Consider the following 21,877-nt stretch of genomic DNA (forward strand, 5'->3'; position numbering starts at 1 on the left):
ACTATTTTTTTATTCATCCTTTTAATTCTTATTTCTAAATAAAGTTCCATTTTTTGTTATCTTCTTTTCTAAATAAAGCATCTTCTCACGCAGTGTTATTGGTTGTTTTAGATACAAAATATCATTTGTGCAATTGTGCTGTTTTCTTTTTTTTTTTTTTTTCGGCTTCTGGTTTTTGGTCCCTAATAGTGTACTAGGATAAAGCAAGAAATGTACAAAGAATCAAGATTGTAGAGTCTATAACATTGTACTAAACTATCCTCTCAAATGAAGTACATATAAAAATATATTGCTCATAAATGTGTGTTCTTTCTAGAAAACAAAAGTCAAAGTCCCCACCCCACACTATCACTATAACTATCTCCAAAAGGTAGAAGAAAAAGGAATGAGTAACCCACACTCAACATCAGTAGGATCAAAGAACATTGAAGAAACGGCCATAAACTGTAAATATGTACTAAGTTGAGGGGGTATCCTATTAAAACCTTAGATTAAGAGTAAACATAGACATCATGACACGCAGAAACTACGAACTGTAGAAAGGACAAGACTAATTCTTGTCCCAGCTCTTCAGCTTAATGTCAATTATCCACTTTTGCATGCTTGAGAGAGACCATGCAAGCCTGAAAAAATTAGTGAAATGAAAGCCAGCATTTAAACTAATACTTACCTGAACTACTGGCTTTCTCCTCTTACTTCATTGCACAAGGTCTCAATCTCCTGCCATATATGGAGGAACAAGTGAACTCATAAAAGACAAAAGACAGAGAGACAAGTATAGAAATCACAAATTAAACTAAAAAACATGCCTTATGATTGGTTTTTGCACAGCATCCGAGTCGATGCTTCCTTTAGAATTAAGAACCATCCCTGGCATTTGATTTGGCTTCACAATAAAGCCCCCAAAAAGAAAAACACAAAATACAAGTAAATTGGTCAGTGCTCAATGTAGTCCATCATATGAAATACAGAAATAGGAAGTTCACGACATCTAAGTAATAGTGGTAACATAGAAAGCAGTTGATGAATGCACTAGCACATTAATTCTTAAAACTAAGATGGCACAACAACTAATTATAGTAATATCAAAAAACTAAGAGCTGATCAAATGATTGGACTAATGAGAAATGGATAAAGCTATATAAGGAATTGAAAGCCAAAACCTCCAACTGTTGTTGTAGCTCGTTTTGTAATACTTCATTTCCTCTAGGCACTTCATTTTCCACTAGTGAGACAGAATGTATCCCACACACCGTATCATGAAACCTGCCACTGATCGTCCCGTCAACACCCTTGTGATCTTCAACTGAAACTGCTATTTGTGTAGACCCAACATCTTCACAGGAACCACCATCACTTGTAAGAGAGGTAACCACACTAGAATTTGAGGCACACTCAGTGTCAGATTCAGGAGACTTTGTCCTCTCAATCATATCATGGCCACTATTGTGCATCTCAGCAGTTAAACCACTAAAACCCATGCTCAACCTGCTTCTAGCGAAGCTATCCATCGGAACACTAAATTGTTTTTTCACTGCAATATCCTGTTTCACACCCACCTTATCAACATACTTCCTTTTTGGGTTTCTTTCACAATGTTCAGTTCCAGAGATATCCTCATGAGATGATTTATGAGGATTGTCCAGTTGGCCAGTTGGCCTTGACTGTCGAGATCGTTTATAACCCTCAGGAAACACGTAGGATGGGATTTGCCTTCTACGAACATGAGAAACATAAATGTCCATCCCCGGCTTCCAGAACATGTACATATTAACTGAATGTCGAAACTCATCAACAGTCCCACGTATATCAAATTGCTGACCTTCTTGAACAATCTCCCCTGACTTCCGTTGCAATCCCATGTAGAAAGCAGAATGTGCACACTGCCTTGACATATCCATATACTCATAAGGATAGGGATGACATTGCAACTTCCCAAAAGTATCACGCTCAATCTGTCAATAAAATCCAAATGAATTTAATGAGACAAAGAAATCAAGTTGATGTTCTCCCCCGAAAATTACTCAACATGGCAACCCCTTTAAAACATTCCTCATTTGACCATCATAAATAAGTAGACATACCATTAAAGTTAGTTGTCGAAGGCGTGATTCCACCCAACCTTTCCAAGCACGCAAGTCATCAACATCAGCAGCAACTATGTCTACTTGCAAGTAGTTTTTATAGCTTTCAAAGAAAGCATAGGGCTCAAATAGAGCAGTCCATTGAGCCTTATTCAATTCAACTTCCTAAATTTTTTTTTTTTTTAACAAAAGCAAAGTCATTATTTATAGCTTAAAATCTAATAGACTTCTGAAAAACTCAAGAACATAATAACTAACAAGTATTACCCCACATATCTTGTTGCTATATTGAAACTGCTCCATCATAACACGAAGGGTGCTTGTAGAAACATTATAACTAGAATTCATACAAGGATAAGCAGGAGTAATGATTGGCATATGATGGGTTCGATCACGAGGATTTTTACGAGGATCCCAAACAGAAAACCCCAGCTCATTCTCCTCTATAGGACATAACATGACAGGATTTGGCCACCGCCACTGTGTATACACCCTAAAGAATCGAGAGACAAGCATGCTTGGAATTGCATTTGGATATAATTGGCACACTCGAGCCACAAGAAGGGCCAAGTTAACACCGCCAAGAAAACCAGTAACCTGAAATAAGTATGCAAAAGTAAATACAGAAATAATAAACAAATACCACTGAGCCACTAATCATATTTCTGGGGAATCAAATCTAACATGACATAACATGATTAATGAAATGCAACCAATAAAGTATAACTCACATTGGAATAGACACCTCTCCTTTTCGCCCAAAACTTTAGGCAACGAAGTGTTGTTCGAAAATTCTTTGGTTCAGCCAGCAAAAAAAAAAAAATAGCATGTCAGAATTTTTATGGTACACAACAAATTATGGGGAATGTGTGATTTGAAAAATAAAAAATAATAATCCTAAAAAATACCTCAACATTTGGAACAAGCTTAAGAATTTGATCCGCAACCCTGCAGCCATTTAAACTTCGTACTGTTGGCTCATCAATGTTTTGTAGAATAGAAACGTCTGCTATGTCCAAGTCCTGCGCATATTCATAGGAAAAAGGTTCCAATATACAGGACAAAAAATAAAGAATCAACTCATGATAATGATACAATCGTATAAAGAAAATAATTGAATTCTAACATCTTTGACCTCCTAAATGCATCAAAGATCAAATCGAGAACACTTATTTAGCAGCAAAAGATTCATTTGTAAGCAAATTGAATGCTAAAAAGGCCGTTCTTGATATTCACATATGCTTATTTTCTTGATTTGAAAAGAAACAGTACTAATTAGAACTAAAACCTGATTGGACATTATAACATATTTTTAAGTGGGGAAAAAAGTTGAAGAACAAAACTTTTTTACTTACATCACGCACAACTAAACAAGAAATACTTGCATAAAGTAGATCAATCGATATTCCATCAAACTTGAATTTCATTACTGGGACATGAGCATCTGGAATTGGTTGCAGTTCTGTTATTTCCTCCATGTTAGCAAGGATGTCATGCAATGCAAAGAAAAAATCCTCCTGAAGAAAAAATATTAAATATTAGAATTGAAATTTTAGAATCAATTCCATGAAGATAATCAACTTATTTGCAGTATCGATCTACCTCTCGATTAACATAAGATGGCCCAATACATAAAGTATCCAAGTCAGCCCCAGGACCATGAACCTACATCATAGAAAAATTCAAAAAAAGAAGGGGATTACAAATAACTATGGGAAAATACATGCTCAATTTGGCAATTTCTTTACTCCATGGAAGCAGGTGAAGAAGTCAATTTCTCATTAAAGGAATGGAAACAATTTACAATTAAAAGTATTGTAAGATTGGAGTTCGGCTTCACGCACAACTTACAATTAAAAATTTTACAACAGTTAACAATAGGCCATGCCTACTACGTACAAATTACTCTACATTGGGAAATATTGGGAAACATATTAGAAGTTACACCAAAGAGGGAGTTTAATTTATCACATGCATCAAAGTAGTAAAATTAATGGTCTAAGTTTGACTATCAATCAAATCAAAAGTTTATCAATATCCCATGCAATCAAGATTATTATGCTCCTAAAACATTGTACAAAGACGAAAGATACTTTAAGAACATCTTTAAATTTGCAAAGAATACATCAAAACATAAAGTTGTGCTTCGTGATCTTCTTTCAACAGTTTTAAAAACAAAAAGAAAAAATAAGATGTGCATGTTGGTGAAGAAAGAAACTCACACCAAGTCGATAAGAACCAAAAGTGAATATAACGGCATTTGCATCCTCAACCATTTGATCAGTGTATCCTCTTCTGCGGGTAAGCATCTTCACCCAACTTTTTAACACCTAAGAAAATGGAAAACAAATCATAAGCAATAACAGTTACTTTGAAGGCTTTGAATCTTGTATACCACACATCATTGCAAACATGACAATCACAATTGTAAAGATTTGCTCCACTAAAGTGCAACCACAGGGCACAACTTAAAGGGTAAAGTCAACAACCTTAATTGTTAACAAGAAAACTATGAGGTTAGAGTTAGGTTATCTCACATATATAGTCTACCATATAGGTCTTCATATCCTATGAAACCATAAGCACTCAGTTTATGATTGAATGCTCTTACCATTTAAGTCTTCAGATGAACTACATTCTTGTTGCAAAACAAGATAAAGTAACAAAGTGATTACACAAATAATATATTAGATAATTATATAGTATTTGATAACTACAATCAATTATCAGTAGCATGTTGATAACAACTACACTAATAAAGCCGAACATACATAAATTGGCACCATCATCATCAATAATACTATATATCTAAACAAAAAGTGTAATAATCAAAATATACATAACATAAAAAAAAAATCGTTTTTTTGATTCCACTAAGGCGTTTACCTGTCCAAGTCGGTGAAGAACCTCTACTCTCTTGGCAGCTTCCTCCTCGCTCTCGTAAAGCCCAGAATCAACCAGAAACTTGCATGAAGAAACACCCACCAAAACAATTCTCAGAAAATTAATTTGATTTGATTTAATTAACAAATATAAACAAAAGCATAAACAGTGAATTTAAACACAAACCTTCTCTAATTCCTTAGTCCTTTGGATATCAGCAACCGTTGGGCCAGCCTTTGAAATTGGCTTCGTCACACCGTATTGCTTCGACGATGCTCCCACTTCATCGCAATTTCCCATGATTTCAACACCAAACCAAAAGGGAAAAGGGGAAAAATTCTTTTTTTTTTTTTTCAAAAACAAAAATGTCCAAAGGAATCAAACACAATAAACGACTAAAAAGAACGATTGATAATCGAAATTTAAGAAGTGAATTGAAAAGAGTAATAAGGAAAGAATAAAGAAAGGAAGGAAAAGAAAGAGGGAATTGGAAGCAGTGAAAAGGGGATGTAATGAAGGTTAAGGAAGAAGAGATTGAAACAAATGTTTCGAGCAACCGAGAGAGAGAGAGAAAGAGAGAGCCCTAAAAGACCGATTTTTCTCATATATTTATGTTCGTTTTTTTTTCCCTTATAAGACTCTTCTAATATTGCACTATTTTGTTTAAAAATTATCTTTCAAGTTCAAATTTATTATTTATTAGGGATTTATTTGGGTGAGTTTTTTAAGAAAAGATATTTTTTTGAGTTATCTTTTTTAAAAGATCTTATGAAAAAGTAAAAGTAATTTTATATTTTGGTATCTCATGTAAAAAGATCTTTTTATTTATCAATTATGTTTGGATATAACAATATAAAAGTACTTTTTTATTGATTTATTACATGAAAAATATCTTTTTTTTTAAGGAAAAAAATTTTTTAAAAAAAAGATGTAAATTATAGCTTCCCAAAAAAGATATTTTTTCTGATTTTACTAGTGCTTTTACTTTTACTATTCGAAATTTGGCAAACACGCTAAAAACAAAAAAATATATTTTTTTATTAAAAAAATATCTTTTTTATCAAAATAATGACGCCCAAATAAGCACTATATAGTCAACAAAAAAAATCTATTATATATTATATATAATTAATTTTACAACTAAAATATATTACATATCACTTTTTTATTATAATTAAAATTAAATTTTTTCTTTTAAAATTAAAAAGTTTTCCTCTCCTCTTTTTTATTTTTATTTTTTCTCTTATATATCATTATCAATGACTAATTACAAATTTGACAATTAAAATATACAATATGACATTCTCTATCTTTTCTCTTATTCTCTATTTTTTTTTACCTTTCTATTATACAAAAAATAAAATTAATAATATAATATAATTTAAATAAAAAATATTATTATATACATATTTTTTATTTAGTTTTAAATTTTTACTACTTAACTTTTTAATTTATATTTTCATATTTTTTTTAATATTTATTACATACAATTTAAAAAAATATAATGTTATGATTTAAATTTAGAATCAAGATTCAATTATTTTTAAAAAAAATAAATTTAAATTAATTTTATAACTTTCAATATAAATTTTTTTATACTAATATTTAATTATATTTTTATATATATAAAAAATATTATGTTTAAATAGCAAGTATAAAAATTAATTATTTTTATTTGTGTAACAGACTCAATACCTAATCAAATATAAAAATATACACGTTAAATTCTTTTAAATTTTAGATAACAAATGTTAAAATTAATTATTAGTAAAAAATCAAACTCTTTCATATGAAAATAATAACTAAAAATTTTATTATTTATTTTTTATCTATAGAGACTTGGATCTTCTTAACCGATTTACAATCGTTTTATAAAAGTAGTTTAATATTTTAAAAAATTTATATTACTGTAATGTTATTACAAAAAAATACTTGTAAAAAGTTAATTTTAATATATTAATAATATAAAATTATTTTTGTTTTTTAAATAATTATTTATATAATTAATATAAAATATAATTATTTATATTGTTGGTTAAAGAAAAAGAGGGCACAAATAAAATAAATTTAAATCCTCTAAATTTTAAATTTTTATTTAAGAAGATAAAATATAATCTCTTTTTTTTAAATATTTTTTTTCATATTTTTTCTTAGTCTTATTTATAAAATAAATAATAAAAATTATATTTTATTTTCTAAAATTAAATTTAAAATTTAAAAGATGCAAATCCCAAACAAAACACATCAAATTAGGTTAATCCGTAGGACAAGGAGTCGCGAATTTGAAAAATCTTTTATTTTCTAACCCAACATTTTTTTATTACTTTTTATAACTGGATCATTTAAACCAAATTGGGCTCTGAAAAAGCAACTTTCGGATAAATGTTGACATGAACAAAGCTGAAACAACTCAATCACAAGCCCATTTTCTCTAAAAAATAAAAAAAACCATCTAAACTAAAAAAACTTAATAGTGATTTAAAAAACAAAAGATCTTTAAATTACTATTCTGATTTTTTTTAATCAAGCTCCTGCTATTTAAAAAACAAAAGTCTACCCTGACCAAAAAAAAGATCTTAATACCATAAATAGTGATTTAAAAACAACTAACCAAAGTGGTCAGAGTCATGGTCCGATGTTACCTACTGTTTGGTTGGATATAAAAAAAAATGGTCCCCTCTGCAAAATCATAGCAATAACATTAACACATATAAATATCAAACAAACAGCACCCTTGTTAGCTAATTCAGTTCAGGTGAGGACCATTTTGTATAATTACATACATTGGTTTGTTTAATGTACTAATTTCAATGTGCATGGCGTCTTTTAAACCCCAACTTACCATTGATTTTAGGTCAAGAAAGTCATTTATATTGGCGGCACACAAAAGAAAAAAAGAAAAAAAAAAAGAAAATAGTAGAAACAATTATGAATATTTTTTTTCAATTTTTTCCTTAATTCATATCGTTAAATTAGATTTTTATTATCATATAATATCTTCTCTCACATTTTTTTCTCTTAGTTTCTCTTAAAAGTATAAATACAACTAATAATTCTATGTCTAGAACCTTTTAAAAGGTTAAATTAATTAATAGACTTAGATTCAGGTTCACGAATTGGTTTGAACTTATTAAAATATAAATAAATATATAAATAAATTTTTTACAATAAAGAATGTGATTAATTTTTTTTAATTTGTTATATTTTTTCATAAATACTTTTACGTATACTAAATTCAATAACAAGTGAAGTTTAATATTTATAGACTAAACTCACGTCTCACACTAGTTAAATGCGTCACAAGGCCTAAATTGTTATAGCCAGATTTGGCTTATACCCATCCTTAAATTTCCACTTAAAAAATATATATATAAAAATTACACTTAACAACTATTTTGGAAACAACTTATGTGGCAAAATAATATTCTCGAAGGAATTTGGTTGAAATCAGCTAAAATATGAGTAAATTTTCAAAGTAGTTCCTCAGATTGAGTATGTGCATTAATGTTATCTCTGACTTTCGAAATGCTATAATTGCACCCTTTAGATTGAGCTCCGTGCGAAATCTTGGTCCTTCCACCTAATTCTGGCGTGACTCAGCAGCCGGAGTGCTGAGCTGGCTGCTTATGGTCCACGTAGGCAGCCTTAAACGACGCCGTTTTGCCTGGAGGGTGTTAATGAATCAGGACGACGTCGTTTTGCCCTGGAGGAAAATTAAAAGGTTGCTTGGGGAGAGGGTTGATCATTCGTTTAGTCTTTCTCCTACTTCTCTTCAAACGTTTCTTCTTTGGACGAAAGAGAACGCTGTGATGTTAGGGCACGTTCTTGACTGAGTTCATTGGCAGGAGAAGGAAGGACACCACATGTACGAAGTTGTTGAAGCAGAGGGTATCGTCATCGTCAGCTACAACAAGGTCAGTAATACAATGTGTAGTTGAAGTTTTTTTTTTTTTTTTTTGAATTTTTATTGATGGCTCTTCACGTGGTGTGTTGATTGTAGGAGATTTCATCTTCGTTTGGTGTTTTGTTTAGATTTATATGTTGTTAGGTTTTTTGTGGTTACGCTGTTAGCATGGGGTTTGGGTTGCTCTGTTTTTTTTATGTATCCAAGAAGAGTTGTTTCCTCTAATGATACAGTTCTCTAGTTATGGTCAGAAGTTAGTATTGCATGTGTTTAATTTGTTTGTTTACTTATCTCGCAGATGGATGAAGTACTAGACATTATGTTTCATCATGGAGGAACTTTTGAAAATGGTGTAGATGAAAAGATTGGTTACTATCCGGACAACAGAAACTGCCTTGGTGATGTTGAGGTGGATAGGCTGGATGTATTTTACCTGAGAAATTATTATAAGGAGCTAGGTTATGACAGAATGAAGGAAGTTTGGTGGCTTGTACCAGGAAAGAGCATAGGGGAGGGATTGAGGAAGTTAAAGAGTGATGCAGACCTAAGAGAGATGTGTGAGATGGGTTCACAGAATGCGGGTCTTGTTGATATCTACATTGAACATGAGGTTTCGTCACCTGAACTAATAGAAGGGAAGGAGGTTATGGTACACATTGATGATCAAGTAAGGGACTTTGGGACGCAAGCTAAGGAAAATGTTGCAGCTGCCCCACACGATGGTGCTAGGCCAAATGATGAAAAGAATCCTACTGCTAATGTGAGTCGACCTAGGGAGAAAGGGGTTAAAGCATTTGTTAAGGTGCCGATTGAACAAAAACTTAAAAAGAAGGCCAAGAACACCCCGAAACCAAATCAAACAAAAATTCATAGGAGGTATTGCCTGAGGTCTGCCACTGGGATAGGAGGTACAAAGGCTCAGAAAAGGGGGCAGGGTAGCAAGATCCCAGTGATGTTGATGTCTTCTGATGAGGAGTCCTCTAATCTTTATAGTATACAAATCTTTATATTTTATTTGGTATAAGAAGACACTAATTTTATATTTTATTTGGTAAGTTAGACATGAGAAAAAATTGTAAAAAAATTAGTGTTTCAAATTAAAAATTAGTGTTTCAGCATTTTAGAGAGACACAAAATACATGTTTTTAATGGGTGTTTGTGTATGACTATGTCTTTCATCATTTTTGTCTCACTAAACAAACACCATACATGTACTCCTGTGTACTCCTGTGTCTATGTTTTGATGGACATGTAAACAAAAAACAAACGCCGTCATATGTGTACTACTTTATTTTTTTAATAGTATAAAAAATTTGATAATAAAAATGTATTATGTATAATGTATATATATTTTTAATTGGTTAAAAAATTTATTTATTTAATATTTTTAGGTATATATTGAAAGATGTAAGAAGTCTAAAGAGAAGCAAGATTATATTGAAGAGAAAATTGATATTAAAAGACAAAGAAAATACAAAGCGAAGCACAATTTAAGGTAGATTTCATATAAAAAATTAAATTAATTATTTTATCATTTTTGTTTTTAGGTTAGAATAATATATTTTTTTATTTGGTATTTTTAAGTATGTCAGTTCTATATATTTAGTTTTTATTGGGTATACAAAATAACTAACATGTCATGAGTATTTTGGTCGAATGAAAGCCCATAAAATACAATATTTTCTATATATTATTTAGCTATTGACAAGTAATAAATTATTAATTTACATTATCTTCGTAATATGTTACTAAATTTGTTTATGAAAAAATTACAGGAAATTCGAGTGATAGTTCCAATGGTGTGCATTTTCAATCAGTGTTGTCGAATATTACAAATAGCATTAATACAGATTTATTTTTGGATGATTTTTTTTTTGGAACTTGCTTATGTGAATGTACATGCACTTTATGTATTTTGATTTTCCTACTATTTATTCAATTATAAACTTTAACATAAAATATGTTCAAAACTAATATCTCGAGTTATCTTATTAGGTAATAACCCAACACCATATCGATCAAGGTCTCCAACTTCCAATATTAGTGATATTAGTAATTCGGGTATCACACGTGAAGCATATGATAGCCTATGTCATCAGACAAGTCAGCAACATCTTCAACAAACATCAAACAATATCGACCAGTTACAAAGCCAGCGTATGTTAATATGCTTTTATTACTTAAAGACCAAACATTTAACTTTTCAATTGGTCTATTAAAAACAATCTTTGGTATATGCTAAATAATTATTATAGATTCATTGGAGTACACAAATCGAATTAGATTGCAAAGGGATGCAAGACTGAATAGGAAGACTATGCTACTTCAAAAGAGACATGGTAAGATAAGCATGATAGATTGTAATTATCACAAAGCTAAAATTTTACTTCTTTTATCTTTAATACTACCTTCATAATATATATTCATAATTCAACTGATTCAAACATTTAACATATATTTATTTTTCTTTTTTTATAATATAAAGTACTTGATGTATTATCTCTAATGATTACAGGAGCAAGTACATCTAATTCAAATTTAGATACTAAAGAATTAGAAGAAGTGTGCATAGCTGAAAAAGAAAGACACCTAATATAAAGAAAAACATTCTTGAAGGAATTGACTATAAATCTTTCAAAAATTTTTGAAGAAGTTGAGGATATTACTGAAAACACGACTATATTAGATGATTCTGTGCAAATTGAATACCTAGCCATATTCGATGTTGCTGAGAATACAGGTAATTTAAGAAGTAGCAATATCAGCACTTTATTATTTACTATTGTTATGTTTTTTATAAACAAAAAATTATTGTTTAGTGTTCAAGTTTTAAAATTCAAACTAAGATATGGTTATATATGATCATTTTTGTATTTGAACATTGATTTATTGTAATTTTTATTGTTTGATTAACGTGCATGTAAAACTTAAATCTTGAGGTTGGCACAATGAACTTGTATTATATGATTTCATCTTTTTAATCCATAAATTGCATTCTTCGGTAATCTTTTATAAATATTATTTTTATACTTAACATGGTGAAAGAAAGGTATATTTTTATATAAAGTATTTGTTGCAGATATAACTGAAACAATTTATTATCTTGGTGATTATTAGATGTGATAGATATTGGTGACCCAGAATTTTTTTGTCGGCATTGCGACGCCATGATGTGGTATGAGGAGAGATCAGAGAAATCCAAAACAGGATCCAATTTTGAGTTCTCAATATGTTGTATGCGAGGGAAGGTACAACTGACGTTTTGAAGCACTTGATCGGATGCTCAGGGATCTTATGTCAGTTACCGATCAACATAAGACACATCAACCATTTGGTGGTAAGGTTGTTGTTCTAGGAGGTGATTTCAGACAGATACTTCTGGTGATTCCGAAAAGAAGTAGACACAATATATTGGCATTCGCTATTAACTCATCCCATCTGTGGTCATTTTGTAAGGTTCTGAAACTGCATACGAATATGAGGCTTCTAATGTCTTCTTCGGATCAAGATGAAGGTGAAATGAAGAGATTTGCTAATTGGATACTTGATGTTGGAAATGGAAATATTGGCTCTGTTGTTGGTGATGAATCAAAAGTTGAAATCCCAGATGATCTATTGATTACAACTACTGATGACCCTCTCTCTCATTTGGTAGACTTTATATATCCAAATTTGTTGCAAAACATGTCAGATTACAGGTATTTTCATAGTAGGGCAATTCTTGCACCCACGCTTGAGAGTGTCGAGAAGGTAAACAATTTTGTCTTGACAATCTTTCCAGGGATGGAAAAGGAGTATTTGAGCTCTGACACAACATGTCAAGCTGATGAGAATGAAGATGTACAACAAGAGTGGTTCACACCAGAGTTCCTAAATAACATCAAATGTTTGGGACTACCCAATCACAAGTTGACTTTGAAGCTAGGAGTCGCTGTAATGCTACTGCGAAACATAGACCAGACTTCAGGTTTATGTAACGGGACAAGATTAATAGTTAACGAACTTTGCAGCAACGTAATTGGAGTGACATTAGTGACTGATAGAAATATTGGAGATAAAGTGTACATTCCAAGAATGAACTTGATCTCTTCAGATTCAGGATTGCCATTTAAGTTCCAACGGAGACAATTTTCATTAACATGAGTCAGGGTCAATCATTATCACATGTACGGCTTTATTTGCCAAAATCAGTGTTCACCCATGGACAACTTTATGTTGCTTTGTCAAGAATTAAGAGTCGCAGTGGCCTCAGGGTTTTAATTCTAGACGAAGACGGCAATCCAAAGTCATCAACAACAAATGTCGTGTTCAAATAGGTTTTTAATAATATTTAGGTAAGAATAATATTATTTTCATTTTAATAGCATGTTATGGTTTACACTTTTGTACAAATATTTACTATAGATATAACTAATTTATCTATAACTCTTTTTTCAAATTTAAAATAAAATGTGTAACAAGGAGCACAACATCCTATGCCAATTGCTTTTCTAATGAAGTTAGTAAGATACTAGGTTGTCGATAAATTTTTATTAGCTTTTTGATATAAAATTTAGTGTAAAATTAACATGCTATTATTACAGTTATATATGTTCTTATTTTTTTATGTCTCCCTCCTTATGGTTCAAGAATATTATAAACTTCAAACTCTTCTATTTATATTTTACTTTGAATAAAGATAAAACAACATATTTAACACGTTTATTATATAACGACGATGATAGTGTTATACTAAATTTAAAAAATATATGGTTATAAAATATTATTTTTAATTTAACTTATCAAATTTAAATATAAGCCCGTGCATCGCACGGGTTTAACACTAGTTCTGATGATAGTTCAGAAGATGAGCCCTATAAACCAGTAAGGGAAGACAGCTCATCTGATTCATGTGCTGCGGACCCTGTTCCTTCACGTAAGGTAAAACGTAAGAAGAAAACAAGTAATAAGAGTGATTCACAGGATAAGGGTAAGGGGAATAATAAGATGAAGGAGAAGATTTGTGTTGATGACGATGCTTTTGTGGAGATTAATTCTGATGTTGAAGTGGATTTTGGGAAAGTAGGAATTGATAAGAATAATGATTATGATGCATACGATCCTGGGACCAATTTTGATGGTGCCAACTATTGACATTCATTGGAGATGAAAACCCCACCCAATTTTGAAGACGAATTAGAAGAGGAGACCGAGTCTGATGAGGTGTTTCCAGTTTTTAGAGAGGGGGCTAAGTTTGGGGAGCTTCACTTAGAGGTTGGAATGAAGTTTAATACGAAGTGGGATTTTAAAGAGGCTGTTAGGGAGTACACCATCCAGGAGGGAATGCGTATTCGATTCAATAAAAATGATAGGAAGAGGCTTAGGGCAGTTTGCAAGGTGAAGGAATGCAGTTGGGTTATCTTTGCTTCCAAGGATCGAGACGATACTTGCTGGCAAGTGAAAACTTTCAGAGATGATCATAGCTGTGCAAGGGAGGATAAGAACAGAACAGCCAATCGTAACTGGGTTGCTATTAAGCTGGTGAAGAAAAACAGAAAGTATCCCAACTTCAGGCATTGTGATGCAAACACCTTCTTCAAGACTAAGTATGATCTGTCATTGAATAGGAACTCGATCTCAAAGGCACTATCTGATGCTAGAAACCTTGTATATGGTGATGAAAAGGCACAGTATGCAATGGTGAGGGACTATGGGGAGACACTGCTGAAGACTAACCCGGGTTCAACTGTCCAAATTTGCACCATCCCATAGCCAAATGGTGATGTCATATTTGAGAAAATGTATGTGTGTTTAAGTGGCTGCAAGAATGGATTTAAGGCAGGATGTTGTCCACTCATTGGACTTGATGGTGCTTTCCTGAAAACTGTCTTTGGAGGGCAGATTCTATCAGCTGTTGCGTAGGATGCAAACCACCACATATACGTCATTGCATGAGCAATTGTGGAAGTTGAAAACACTGCCAACTGAAAATGGTTCCTAGAACTATTGCACGCAGATTTGGGAGATTACAAGACACATGGTTGGTGTTTCATTTCTGATATGCAAAAGGTACATGGCTGCTAATCCCTTCTGATTTAGTTTTCTGTTTGGTTGCCTTCACTATATTATAATATATTGGATCATATAAGAGGCTTGCTGATATGTGAGTAGAACTACTTTAGATGCACGATAGCAAAAGTTAGGGACAATATGGTGCGTTTAATACAAAATCAGGGACTATTATGGTGAAAATATTAAAAGTCAGGGTCTACTATGGTGAAAATATAAAAAAGCAACATCTATTATGTGAACATATAACTGTGTATTCTATAAACTTCTCTCGGCTGTATCTGAGTTAATTATTATTTGCATCTACTTTGTGTTGCAGGGACTCATAAATGCTGTACAGGAGGTGATGCCCAATGTGCATCACCGTTTCTGTGTATGGTATTTGTGGAAGAATTTCAACAAGCAATGGAAAGATCTGGAGCTAAGAGGCTTGCTGTGGGATTGTGCACGAGCCACAACCTTTTAGGAATTCAGGGAACATAGGGAAAAGTTGAAGCGGCTAAATCCGGAGGCTTGGGCATACCTAGAAAAATGGCCAACACATTCTTGGACAAGATCTCAGTTCAGTCACAAGTCAAAGTTAGACTCAATATGTAACAATGCGTGCGAAGTATTCAACGCAAAGATTAAGGAAGCTATGAGGAAGCCTATAATCACACTGCTGGAAGAGGTTAGGATGTTCGTAATGAGGACGATAGCCAAAAATAAAGTGAAGTTGGATAATCATGTGGGGATACTTTCCCCAGTGATCAAGAGCAGACTGGAGAAGCTGAGGAAGGAATCTGGGTAATGGCAACCAATATGGGCTGGAGACACCAGATACGAGAAGTTCGAGGTACATGGACACCATGCACACCATGTAGTGGATTTGGGAAAAAAGCCATGTACTTGTCAGTTTTGGATCCTAACAGGTAATGTATTTAACTGTTACTTAATTATTTAAGTACTTTGGCTAGTGAGTCTAATTAACTATGCACCTAATTATTATTGCTGATATTGCTAGAATCCCATGTGTTGCAGGAATCCCATGTGTGCACGCATGTGCTGTTATTGCTAGAGTGAACAAGTGGCCAGCGGATTTCTGCCACAAGCTCCTCACAATGGAGTCGTACAAAGCCACTTACTCCCACCACATAAATCCTTTACCTGGCCAACAATTATAGAAAAGATCTGAGAACAACAGACCATTGGCACCTTTGGTTAAGAGGAAACCTGGACAGCTCCAAACCAAGAGAAGGAAGGATACGGATGAGGAGGGTCAGTCTAGCAAGAAATCAAAGCCAACCACCACTCTGAAGAGACAGCTACGACCATTCACTTGCAAGTATTGCTTGCAGAAAGGTCATACAAAAAGAGGGTGTGAGAAGAAGAAGGCTGCTGAAGCTGCAGAGGCTGCGAAGAAGAAAGCTGCGGAGGCTGCTGCTAAAGACCCTAAGGCTGCTGCTCAGAATGTCACTGCAACTGCCTCTGCGTCAGCTACAACAACTACTTCCAATGCACCTCAAGCTGCAAGTGCCTCTGCTACTGCTACAGGCTCTGGAACTGCAACAGCGTCTGCTACTGCTACTGCATCTGCCCCTGTTCCTGCCACTCATGTGGAAGTGGATGTCCAGCAGGCTGAGATTGATTTGTCTCAGCCCTCATACTCTGAAGCTGAAAACTCCCAAAAGGTATTGTGTTTAATAATGCTTCATGTAATGTGTTTTTATTATTTGACAATCATCTTATTTTCTAGGCCTTATGTAAGGTATTGTCTGCATTGCAGGAGCATGAACAAAAGAGGAAGACACCTACAAGACCTGGGAAACTGCCACTTAGAAGAAGGTCACCTACTCCAACTGGCTCTGCATCATTCAATCCAATGGAGGGAGCTAGTGAGGCAACTGCAGCAAGGCTGGCCAACTTCCTCAAGTTTGTGCCCACCACAGGGTTCAAACCGCCAAAAAAGAAGTGATTATGTTCCTAGCTTTTGGTTGAAATTCTGAAAGTTTGTAATATTTTGTGAAATAATTATCTTAGTCTTTTTTGTTTGGTCATGGTGATTCATAGACACCTCTGCAACTTTTAAATACTAACTAAGTTTCTGAAATCTAGCTGAAACAATGCTCAGTATTTTTTTGCTTGTTATTGTCATCAATGCATTATTGCAGAATTTTATATGAACTAGTGTTATTGTCATTCAGTTGTGAATTATGCCTTATGTAAGGTTTTGCTGTTGTTTCTTATCCATAACATAATTGGGTGTTCAATTATATTTACAAAAACAAAACCAAATAGTCATTCAATATATCAAAAATAAACTAATGTCAATTACATTGTTCATAAACTGGATTACACTGGTTCTATGTTTCAGTTCTCAGCCTAATCAAACCTTCAACAGTAACATCAACACAAACACAAATAACACGAATACCCCTAAACCAAGCACTTGGACCATCAGCTTTACATTTCTCACATCTGCTTCTAGTTTGCCCACCTTCCATGCAATGTTCATCTTCATCACACCATGCTCATCTTCTTCATCAAACTTCAACGGCACCTCATCCTGTACAGAATTTGCCCAGACAAATAACCCACACCAAATCTTTCCACTAGTCTGCAAATATGCATCAACCTTATCAAACAACTACCTCAACTAACCAACACTAGAAATTTTAGCCAGTAAATGCACTCACGTTATAATTCGGACACCCGAAGAACGGCTTATTAGGATGACTCTCCGTCCCTGACCACTGAAGGATAGGCCTGCACCCACAACCACACCACTCTGGAACTGCTGAACGCCAGCTGCACACATTGTTCCCTTTCCAGTTTCTGGTCGCAGATGAGCGATTCGACCTTCGAGAAGCGTGACTGTCACTCATGGCGGGAGAGGACGAAGAAGAAGAATAAGAGGAAGAGGGAAGAAAAGCTTGAGCTGGACGACGAACCAATTCACACAGGAAGAGGGAAGAACAACTTTAGGGTTTATAATTGGTAACAGGGACTAATTCGGGAAATTCGGAGATTCTTTAATGACACTCCACATCAGCTAGCCGTTTAAGGCTGCCTACGTGGACCATAAGCAGCCAACTCAGCGCTCCGGCTGCTGAGTCACGCCGGAATTGGGTGGAAGGATCAGAATTTCGCACGGAGCTCAATCTGAAGGGTGCAATTAGAGCATTTTGAAAGTTAGGGGTAACATTGGTGCACGGGCTCAATCTGAGGAACTACTTTAGGGATTTACTCGCTAAAATATTGCCCATTTCTAAGATTTAGCCGTTTAGGTGTTAAAAACCAACAATAAATAAATAATACTATTCATTTACGGCAAGTCCATGAATATTGTTTTTATGGTATGATTTTAAGTTATCAATCCTCTTAATTAGTAAATTTGTTTATTTAGAGATATATTTTGGAATTTGTGTTTATTAATGTAGTGGACTGTTTTTATCCATAGCAATTAACACTTATCACTACAAGAAAATCAGCAGATAGTGACGGATATTTAGCAGCGATTTCTAAATAGAATCTGGCAGCGGTTAGCACGACGAATTTGGAAGAGGCTACTAAAAGAGTCACATTTTGCAGCGGTTTTGCTTTAACCGCCGCGGTTTTGCTTTAACCGCCGCAAAATATCGAATGGACAAATATGTTTGATGAACTTTTTGCAGCAGTTTTCTCTCAACCGCTGCAATATACTTTTAACTTGAAATTTTTTGTTTAAACATTGCCTTGTTAAGCCTATTCTAGCTCTCGCTAATAATTTTTTTTTTGAAAAACATATTTCAAACACTGTAAGTTAATGCATTAGATATAATTTCGATTTCGTATTACGTAAAAAATAATTCATGAATTAAAAAATATTTATTACATAATAATGTGCACAAATTTACGATTGGAGTTTTCTCGTGTACTATCAGTGCATTTTGAGTTTGTATTCAAGTATAAATTAAAAAAAATCAAGCCAACGTCTGAATTCATAAAGTAAACTATTATTTTTTTTAACTATGATTGTGTCCACATGAATGTTATAGGAGCAACGACAGGGAATACCTATTGGTAGAGGAGAGATATTGACCATGTCACATAAAAAAAAAGGATGGCACGTATATAAATGAAGATGCGCATGTTGTTGGTGTAAGTCATGTTCTTTAATTTTTCACTTTTCTTTTTGAATTTACAATTGTAGATCTAAAATTAGTGTAACTCCAAATATTACATGTCTACAGGAAGCAATTGAGCATATTGAGGGCCAAGACGCATCCCACAAGGGGCTTTCGCAGAATGATTCCCTCGCACAAGTTCTTGGCAAGGAGCACCCAGGACGAGTTCGTGGAATGGGTTTCGGGCCATGTCCCACTCAGTGTTTTCCTAATATTCCACAGCAGTCGGACTCCAGTGTGCAAATTGAGGAGTATCAGAAGGAGATTGTAGAACTTAAGACAGAGGCAGCAGTACTAAAGGCAGAGGCAGCAGAGGAAAAGGCAAAGACACAGACAATGAGAAATTTGTTAAGATACCTAATCCAGCAACAAGGAGGTAATTTGTCACCTAACGTAGCTGCGGATCTGGAAGCTTTGGGAAGTGCACCGACCGTATCCCGTGCAACATGATCTTCTGGCACTAATGATCTGAATGAAAAATCATGGAATCAAGTCAATGGAAATAGAGAAACTTGAGTCTGAACACTTTTTGATTGTTCGCTGTTTAATGACTTTTGAGTTATTAATTTCTTGTTTACAGAAATTGATGCACTGAAGACAAATTTTTCTTATAATGATTAACTTTTGCGTAAATATTTTTGTTCTATTTTGTGTTTTTTAGTTTGATTAGTTATTGGTTGTTTTAATAAATTAAAGCAACTTACGTAGTGGAAGAACGTAACAGGAATTAAAATAATAATTATATATGAAAATTCGGATTTAAACAACAAAAAAAAATCATAATATGACATTTGGCAACGATTAAAATCCTGTTGTTATATTAGAAAAACAACTTTTCAGAAGATGGCATTTTGCAGAATCGTTGCTATCTCCAAGTAGTCTAGTTTACTATTTAGTAGCGGTTAGAACCGCCGCAAAAACATATCGCGATAAAATACCATATAGCAGTGGTTATTCCAGTAGTTACTATTAACCGCTGTTAAATGTTTAGCCGCACGTTATCAATTAGCGGATTAACAACCACTGCTATCCGGTTCCATAATCGCTACTAACTTTCAGATGTAATGTAGTGTTGTTTACTTTCTTTTCTCCTCGTATTAAAGCTATCACAATTGTGATATTTATGTTGGATTGATATTTAATCTTTTTTTTTTTTTAAATTGAGATATGAAAAAAAATTGCCATCTGCCAATAAATTATAATTTAAATAATATAATATCTTTATCTTTATTTAAAAGTTTTGGGTTCAGTTTCACTCTTAATTAAAGAAAAAACGAAGAAAAACTTAATATATGCAAGAGAATATTTTAAATTCTATTTATTAGAGGGTTACGGGCTTCCGGCTGTCTGTCAAGATTTTTGGAGAAAAAATTCACTATGAAAAATTATTTTACATTATGATAACAACTATTAATGAGTCATTACTTTATTGTTTTCTTTTTTCTTTTTATTTGTTGTTAGGCTTATTAGTTTTTTAGGAGAGGGTTTTTGATTTAATATTTAAAAATATATATTTTTAACAATGTTATACCAAAAAAATTGTATCTACATATTGTCAAAAAAATATTTAGTATTATAAATTATTAAAAATTATTTTTAATATTTTAAAAATAAGTTAATCAAATATATTTGTTTTTATTCAAATCGGATTCGAATAAAAAGAAGTCAGAAAAATGGTTAAATAAAAACGGATATTGGCTTTCATACAAATTAAATCAGGCACAAATTAAAAGAAAGAGAAAGAAAACTTCACTATTAATCAGTCAAATTTTTTCACTAAACAATTATCACAATTCAAATTTTAAGGAAAATAATTGTCATAAACTCACAATAGTTTCTTACGTTAGTGTTTAGTTTTAAAGATATTATGTAAGGATATTTTCTTAAATTGTTGTATTCACATGTTGTATATATGCACGGTTCACTCATTTATATATACACTAAAAAATCTATTTCCACAAAAAATTCACATATTTTTTTCATATTAAAATTTGTTAGCTAAAAAAAAACTAGGCTGAATTTATTGCTCATAATTAGGTTCAATAAAATGATAGCAATATATAGCACCATTGACCATTCCACTTAGAAATCAAAAACCCTTTTGACAAATGGATACTACTAACACATACTAATATAGTGTTTCAGGTTTTGCAGCAGCAGAATATTAATAATAAGGAACTGTGGTTGTAGCAGCAAAAGGGTAAGTGAAAATAGAAAAAGAAGCTCAGTGGAATCATCATCATCATCATGGTCAGCGAGAAAGTTGTTTCTGGAACCACTACTATTTGTTACAATAATAATAAAAAAATAAGGAAGAAAAAAAATGAAGGATATTTATGTGATAATTTGTGAATATATGTCATAATCTATTTTGTTTATATGTTATATTTAGATGGGACAAAGAAGAAGATTACAAAGTGTGCATTTTTATTATAGTATAGTCCCTTGTTAATGCATGTTTTTTTTTTTTATTAAAGATATGAGATTCGAACCTGTAATATTTGTTAATATATATTACTATAGGTTCAAATGTTCAATGTGATCTTCAAATTTTAGCTAGGGATCTTAGTCTGACCAGTTCTAATCTGACTTGTTATAAAATAGATACAAATTTAGATTTTTATAAAAATTTTAATATATTAATATATCAAATTCAAATTCACTAATTAATTTTATTAGCTTGTCAGACTTGCTTAACCTGTTAAAACATAATTAAATATATAAATTAATTTTATTATTAACATAATTATTAGATATTTTAAATTTATTATATTTTATTATAAATATTTTTGTATATTTTAAATACTTTAAAA

The 21,877-nt window shown here is 32.6% G+C and overlaps 2 protein-coding genes across 2 annotated transcripts; one reads left to right on the forward strand and one right to left on the reverse strand.

The window, feature by feature from the left end:
- Positions 1-213: 213 nt before the first annotated feature.
- LOC112779480 (nuclear poly(A) polymerase 4) lies at positions 214-5,589 on the reverse strand. The gene is made up of 12 exons (XM_025823770.3): positions 5,154-5,589; positions 4,971-5,048; positions 4,307-4,414; positions 3,687-3,749; positions 3,440-3,601; positions 2,993-3,106; positions 2,816-2,878; positions 2,352-2,681; positions 2,085-2,249; positions 1,164-1,955; positions 810-886; positions 214-720 (listed from the first exon to the last, which is right to left on the reverse strand). The coding sequence occupies exons 1-12, from the start codon at positions 5,265-5,267 to the stop codon at positions 693-695; spliced, it is 2,094 nt and encodes a 697-aa protein (XP_025679555.1). The 5' UTR covers positions 5,268-5,589; the 3' UTR covers positions 214-692.
- Positions 5,590-14,016: 8,427 nt separating this feature from the next.
- On the forward strand, positions 14,017-15,709 carry LOC112777733 (uncharacterized). Its single transcript, XM_025822124.1, has 4 exons — positions 14,017-14,590; positions 14,867-14,919; positions 15,239-15,292; positions 15,386-15,709. The coding sequence occupies exons 1-4, from the start codon at positions 14,017-14,019 to the stop codon at positions 15,707-15,709; spliced, it is 1,005 nt and encodes a 334-aa protein (XP_025677909.1).
- Positions 15,710-21,877: the final 6,168 nt, after the last annotated feature.

Source organism: Arachis hypogaea, chromosome 19 (genome assembly GCF_003086295.3).
Source record: "Arachis hypogaea cultivar Tifrunner chromosome 19, arahy.Tifrunner.gnm2.J5K5, whole genome shotgun sequence".
Taxonomy (NCBI): domain Eukaryota; kingdom Viridiplantae; phylum Streptophyta; class Magnoliopsida; order Fabales; family Fabaceae; genus Arachis; species Arachis hypogaea.

What these genes read in the sequence shown, in the direction of transcription:
- LOC112779480 (XM_025823770.3), bottom strand. Translation starts at nt 5,267, where the DNA reads ATGGGAAATTGCGATGAAGTGGGAGCATCGTCGAAGCAATACGGTGTG. An exon ending in CTTGTTTAGTTGTGCGTGAT is followed by an intron (nt 3,107 to 3,439) that starts GTAAGTAAAAAA and finishes GAATATGCGCAG; the next exon opens with GACTTGGACATAGCAGACGT. An exon ending in AGCTACAACAACAGTTGGAG is followed by an intron (nt 887 to 1,163) that starts GTTTTGGCTTTC and finishes TTTATTGTGAAG; the next exon opens with CCAAATCAAATGCCAGGGAT.
- LOC112777733 (XM_025822124.1), top strand. Translation starts at nt 14,017, where the DNA reads ATGAAAACCCCACCCAATTTTGAAGACGAATTAGAAGAGGAGACCGAG. An exon ending in TCATTTCTGATATGCAAAAG is followed by an intron (nt 14,920 to 15,238) that starts GTACATGGCTGC and finishes TTTGTGTTGCAG; the next exon opens with GGACTCATAAATGCTGTACA. An exon ending in ATGTGCATCACCGTTTCTGT is followed by an intron (nt 15,293 to 15,385) that starts GTATGGTATTTG and finishes ACAACCTTTTAG; the next exon opens with GAATTCAGGGAACATAGGGA.